The sequence below is a fragment of the Rhinoraja longicauda genome, chromosome 4 (genome assembly GCF_053455715.1).
Source record: "Rhinoraja longicauda isolate Sanriku21f chromosome 4, sRhiLon1.1, whole genome shotgun sequence".
Lineage (NCBI taxonomy): Eukaryota > Metazoa > Chordata > Chondrichthyes > Rajiformes > Arhynchobatidae > Rhinoraja > Rhinoraja longicauda.
This window is the reverse complement of record NC_135956.1, coordinates 76,116,092-76,123,018: the sequence shown is the minus strand read 5'-3', so window position 1 is coordinate 76,123,018 and position 6,927 is coordinate 76,116,092. Positions and strand designations below refer to the sequence as shown.

General features: G+C 40.6%; 1 protein-coding gene across 2 annotated transcripts in view; it reads left to right on the top strand.

Annotated features, from left to right (window-relative positions):
* Window positions 1–3,843: 3,843 nt before the first annotated feature.
* The window catches only part of arfgef1 (ADP-ribosylation factor guanine nucleotide-exchange factor 1 (brefeldin A-inhibited)), a 148,432-nt gene continuing 145,348 nt past the window's right edge, over window positions 3,844–6,927 (top strand). For both annotated transcript variants that reach the window (XM_078398115.1, XM_078398114.1), the window contains exon 1: window positions 3,844–4,313. In XM_078398115.1, the coding sequence (XP_078254241.1) occupies window positions 4,190–4,313 (124 nt within the window). In that variant the 5' untranslated portion in view covers window positions 3,844–4,189. The remainder of the gene's footprint in view (window positions 4,314–6,927) is intronic.

Genomic DNA, 6,927 nt, shown 5'->3' with positions numbered 1-6,927 from the left:
GGTACATCTCTAGGCGTTGGTGAGAGTTGTTGGGGACATGTCGTGGAGACATGTCGAACTTCCTAAGTCTTCTAAGGAAGTAGAGGCGTTAGTGTGGTTTCTTGGCCATTGCTTCAATATGGGTGGTCCAGTGTTCAGTTTTCGCTTTATGAAGTCGTTTACTATCTCCTTTGCCTTGCTGACATTGCGAGAAAGGTTATTGTCTTGACACCTGGACACAAGATTTTTGCATTGGCACATCTGGCTGACCATGGTTGCAAATGCTTCCCCTGGCCATGTTCAGCTCTCAACTAACTGTGCAATTGGTTTCCACGATTGTTGAAGATGAGAATGTTCTTGGAGCCTCCCTTTAGCTTTTTTAATTGTCTAATACGATTTATGACTGGAATTTATGACTGCAGAGCTTTGATCTGATCTTTAGAAATTAGAAAGCGTTATTTAAATATTTCTGTTCTGGTGTAATTCCTGACTAAACCTTATAAAGGCCTTTATTTCTCCTCCCATTCATACATCTCCTGTCACCCTTCATGCTTATTGTCTCTTAATTCTGACTGTTTCTCTCTCTATAGACACAGTTCTTTAAATCCTTTACAATATCATCAACCCATTTCAATGTTACTCAAACATAGAAATCTTTCTTTTATGCCATGAAATGTACATCCATATGTATGTTCAGATTCCACCTGTTTTGAGATTTAGTAAATGGATCAAGTGATTTATCAAGTTTCCCTTGAAAATAAACATAGGCAGTACGTATTTCTGAACATAATTAACAATATATTATAGCTTAAGTGAACCTGATACCTGTACATATTAAGAAAAGTTGTAGTCCTCATACCAATCTGTGAGGAACTCCATTGCACACTTCCCTCCAGTCCAAAAACAACATACTTTCTACTATCTGTTCTTAGTTCTTCTATCCATAGTTTTGAGGTGTCTTTTATTTGTGTATGTCTACATATGTACATAATCTCTTAAAATATGTCCTGAGCCCAGAACATTGATGCAATCACAAAGAAAGCTTATCAATGCCTCAACTTCCTTAGAAGATTGATATTCTTCATCATGTCACAAAATACTCTATTGAACTCCATCATGGGAGACAGCATATTAACTGGTTGCATCACGGCCTTGTTCAGTAACTCAAATGCCCAAAGGGAGCTGCAGAAAGTGGTGGACATTGCCGGATCCATCATGAGTACTGACCACTCCACCAGTGAAGGGATCTATGGGAAGCACTGCCTCTAAAAGGCAGATAATATCATCAAAGACCCACTCCACACTAGCCACCTATTTATCATCAGAAGAAGGCACAGGACTGCTATCTAGTTATTAAGTTTATCCTCATAGAACTTTTTGAGCAAGGCTGTAACATTTGCGGTTCTTCCAGCTCCTAAGCACCAGTCCAGAATCTATAAATATTTGGAAGATTATGACCAGGGCCTCTCCAGTTTCCTCTTTCCATCAGTAACGTATCTAAAACAGCTAATTTGTCTACTCTAGACAACCCAACGATGCGCCGAGCAGATACTGTCATACAGTACCCGCCAGCTGAGTTTAATCTGGACCTCCGGTTTTACCTGCGTGGGGTTTATGCATTCTTTCCGTGACCTTTGTGTTTTCTCCCACCTGAATGGTGAGAAGAAAATGATAGTTGGTTGCAAATGGCTCAAACACACTTGGCCTGTGGAAATATTAGCTTTCGATAGACACAAAATGCTCGAGTAACTCAGCGGGGCAGACAGCATCTCTGGAGAGAAAGAATAGGTGACGTTTCAGGTCGAGACCCTTCAGACTGAGAGTCAGGGAAGAGGGAGTCTGGAAATCTGGAAGGGTAAGGTGTGTAAGCAACTGATCAAAGCAGACGATGGTTCATTGTTAGCTGAGGGGAAGGTGACAAGGAGGCATACAATCTGTAAAATTAATCTGAAGGACAGTGAAACTAGTCGAAGAACTGTGGTGGGGGAGGGACAGAGAGGGGGAAAGCAAGGGCTGTGTGTTCCCGTGATTGATACCCGTCAATCCAATATCACGAGAAACCTTGTCACAAAGTACAAAACGCATTTTTATCTGAATAAACGTGTTATTTAGACTCGAACTGATAATTTTATAGCCTTGGCATTTTTCTTCCTACTTCCTTCCCACCGCCTTGCCAACGAGTGCCCGCCTCTCACAAACGTGTCCCTCCCCTAAGATGACTGGTTTTACAGTCCAATCTACCCACTCCACACCTCTCCTCATTATTCAGTGTGCCGATTCCCTGGACAACTGGAAAATCATATATTTTTTTAACTGTACTCTATCATATCTATAACATTTAATTTTAATTACAGTGTGTAGATCAAGAAGTTCATTTATTGGGATGTGCTGGTTGGGTTACTAGTTGGGAATATTACAGTAAATAGAATTGCGCAATAAAACAATGTAAAAACCCAGGCATTCTTTAAAATGCATTTACCTTTCAGTCTCAATTCTTACACACACCGCGCCCTGTTTTCAAAATCTTTACGGATGCTCTGCTGATTTTCCATTGTAAAATGTTGCCATAGTTCCGTATAACTCTTTTAAATAAAATTATTTTATGTTCGAACGTTTCATTTATGTCTATTGCTCCACTCCGAATGACTAATTTATGCTACACTATTTATGGCCGTTGGGGGTAATATTGTTTTCGCCGAGGCAGCTTTCTGACATTAAAACCTCCCCCCCCCCCCCCCAAAAAAAAACTATTAACTCGATGAATTTGTACAAATTGATTTCAAATGGATGGTACAACTTGACTTGGATTGAGATTTTAAGAAGCACCTTACATGATGTAATGGGCGTTTATTATGAGTTGCAGTGTCACAGGTTGATGTTGAAGTCAACGGCAAGGCCCTTCATTGTGTAGGAAGGAATGTTGGTTTACATCGAAGGTTGACACAAAATGCTGGAGTAACTTCAGAGGGACAGGCAGCATCTTTGGAGAGAAGGAATGGGTGACGTTCCTAGACTGTGGAACAGCATCCCTCTCCCCATCAGAACTGCCCCCTCCATCGACTCCTTTAAGTCCAGGCTCAAAACCTATTTCTACTCCCTAGCGTTTGAGACCCTCTGAGGGGGTGCTGTGAACTGTTTATGTATGTGCTGTTATGTTTTGTGTGCCACTGTATGTTCGTTCTTAGTACCTGAACTGATGTACAGCACTTTGGTCAACGTGGGTTGTTTTTAAATGTGCTATACAAATAAAATTGACTTGACTTGAAAATTGACTTGAGACTGAGAGTCAGGGGAGAGGGACGCTGGAGATATGTTGAAGGATAAGGTGTGAAAACGACAAATCAAAACAGACGTAAATGTGTAGGAAGGAACTGGTTTACACCGAAGATACAGACATTAAAGTCTGAAGAAGGGTCTCGACCCGAAACGTCACCCATTCCTTCTCTGCCGAGATGCTGCCTGACCTGCTGAGTTACTCCAGCATTTTGTGAATAAAAACCTTTTAAAAAATAATTGCTGGAGTAACTCCTCTTGAGTTATTCCAGTCTTTTTTTTAATGTCTATCGTCAGATCAATGATGCAGATGATGATCAAAGAAATGTAGAATGGATCATTGTGACGTTTCGACTTCTTCAGATCCCGGTTCCTTTTTTCTTCAGAGATGTTTGCTGCCTGTCCCTCTGAGTTGCTCCAGCGGTGCGTGTGTCCGTTCTTTGTTGTATTGCTCCACTCGCTGCTTGCTGGATTGCAGGCCTGGGGGAAGTGGGAAGGGTGCATGTCAGCTCGGGTGCAGGCAGGCACAACTGGGCAGCATCGCATCGCATCGCGCCGCGCCGCGCGTCCTCTTTGCTGCAGCCCGGCGTGACGCGCGTGACGCTGCTTCCTTCCAACATGGCGACGGAAGGCCGGTGATGGGGGAAGCTCGGTGCTCGGCACAGCAACAACGCCACAGCTCTCGTCCCGCCGAGACACTCACTGCACCGGCGGCACCACCACCGCCCCCCTCCTCAACCCCTCTCTCTCCTCCTCTTGTTGTTGATCGGCGGTGCTGGCCTCGAGAAAGGGGGGGGTGGCAAAGAAGGCAAAAAGGAAAAAGAGAATAAATTAATAATAATCGGAAAATCCAACAGGAGAGAGAGAGAGAGAGAAAGACACAGAGAGAGAGAGAGGAGGAAAAGAACCCCGGGCCGCTTCCAGTGGACAGCGCGACATGTATGAAGGGAAAAAGACGAAGAACATGTTTCTCACCAGAGCGCTTGAGAAGATTTTGGCAGATAAGGAGGTGAAGAAGGCGCATCATTCCCAGTTGCGCAAAGCCTGCGAGGTAGCATTAGGTGAGAAAGGACTACTTCACGTATTTATAATAAACACGGTGTTCGCCTGTTTAAATTTACAGAGATTAACTGTGATTTTAAAAAAAAAGTAAATGTAAAACAATTTAATGCCCAAAACATGTCTGTATGCGTAAATATTCAGGCTTGTGTCAAACCTTGAGTGTCAGGCTTGTGAGTGCAGGGCCTATATGTCATCTGACATTAATGTAATCTCGTTGCATTGTATTTACGAGGACGTATTTATATTTAAAGTATAAGGTGTTCATCGTTGCCCTTTCAGAAGAATAAAATAACAAGCACAAATGATGAAAGGTATTGGCAAGGGACACGACAAAGTATATACGGCTATTTCCTGAACTTGGATTACAAGAGGGAAGTGTATGGTAACTGAGATAGGGTGATCGTTTTTTTTTTGTGCAACGTCGTTATGATCAGAAAAGACTGGGCATTTTCTATGACTGCACAGATGCAGGAAAGGGAGCAAAAGAAAGGAAGCAGACGTTTGCAGTCATTTGATATGGGGATAAAGATTATCACACGACTGACAAGTCAATGAACAGTAAGCTTATCTCACCTTTTCTAACCATTCATTACTTAGAAATTTAAATATGTTTTTTTAATAAATCTAAAGAGCAACGATGAGGACCAGATGATACTAGATGAGAATGGACTAGGAAATGACAACCTTGTACAGTTTAATGTTGCAAGATGACACATAGTTCATTCAATTATTTAAATTCGCCCAGAAGGAAATTTATCTGAACATATTAGAAAATTATATATTTTATTATTTTATTGTATTTTAATACAACGTTTTGTGAAATGCAGGTCAAGTTGATGTTCAAGGTTTTGTTGCAGATGTGATAAAGTTTAAGTGTGCAAAGTCTGTGATGGGATAAGGATTGAGAATTATTAGATAAAAAAGATACTTTGTTTTAAACTTGCTGTTGAAATAATAGATAAAATCTGGATGTAAAAGGTGAACATTAACTTCAACATATCAGAGGAGATGGTACTTAATTGTTTTGAAGTTTTGATTACATGCTGATTTTTACAAACGGTTGATGTAAATATCAATAGCTGTATGTCTGAGGTACTGTAAAATTTTCAAGGTGGCTAACTGGTTAAAGTTGATAATTATCATCATTTCCATTTCCATTGCTTTCCACAATGAATTGAGTAACTACTTTAGCCAATTGTATTTAGTGATGCATTTACCACAAATGCTGCACGAGGACAAGGGAGATGTGAACTGATGTGTAAATTGCTTTGGGACTTGATATTTGAGGCAAAGCATAGAATATGTTCCTTGATATTTCATTTACCTGGACTATGTGCACATATTTATTTTGCTCTTAATTTCTTAATTTGGGTTGATACTACTGAAACAGTTGCCAGCTCAGCAAGCAGTTTGGTAAATTTTATTTAAACAATGTGGATTTGGAGACTTTTATCAGAGGTGGTAGTGTGGTATAAATGTACATGGATGATTATTGCCCTTGAGACCAGGCATTGAAGTACTGGTGAATTACTTTAGGTTGACACTTGATGAGAAGGTCTTGCTTTTAAGTGGGTTTTTTTAATGGGTGTATAAAGTAATTCGAATAATGAGCATAATAATACAGCTGGTATACTCTAGCCTTGACTGATAAAGGAATGGCTTGATTTTGAAAAGAAACTGAAATTAAATGTACATGTTAGTTGAATAAAATGCTAACTGGGTCTGCAGTGAATGAAATTGTAGATGTTGTTGCTTATGTAGATGAATTATTCATTTAATCAACCTTTCAGTCTAATACCAAAGTATTATTTTTAAAGTTTGGTATAATTTGTTTAAGGTCTATTAATGTTTTAGCCAAATATTTTGTATGTTAGTATGCTGCAACCTCAGCCTCATCAAATTCCAAGGCATGGCAAAAAGTGCAAGGATTTGGTCTGTTGGTGACTTCAAGGTCGGTGACCCTATTCGAATGAAGGCCAACCGTGATGTAAAGCTCAGAGTGTGGGTGAGAAGTGAATCTGCCTATCAGCTTAGTCCTGAGCAAGTGTGAGGTGTTGCACCTTGGGTCATTGAATGTAAGGGGAACATTTAATAGCAGGATTCTCAATACTACCGATATACATAAGGATTCACGGTCCAAATCCATCGGTCCCTGAAAGTATCACATTTATAGATAGAGTGGTAAAGGAGGCATACGGTATACCTGCCTTAATTAGTTGAGGTTAAGTATAAGAGAAAAATAAGTCATCTTGCAGCTCTATTAAACTTTGGTCAGGTTGCATTTGGAGTATTGTATACAATTAGTTTGATTTAGTTTAGAGAAACCGTGGAAACAGGCCCTTCAGCCCACAGACTCCACACAGACCATTGATCACCCGTGTACTAGTCTTGTTTGGTTTAGAAATACAGCGTGGAAACAGGTCCTTCGGCCCACCAAGTTCGCGCCAACCAATGATTCCCGCACACTAACGCTATTGAACACACACGAGGGACAATTTACAATTATACCAAGCCAATTAACCTACAAACCTGTATGTATTTGGAGTGTGGGAGGAAACCAGAGATCCCAGAGAAAACCCACACAGGTCACAGGGAGAACTTACAAACTAGTTC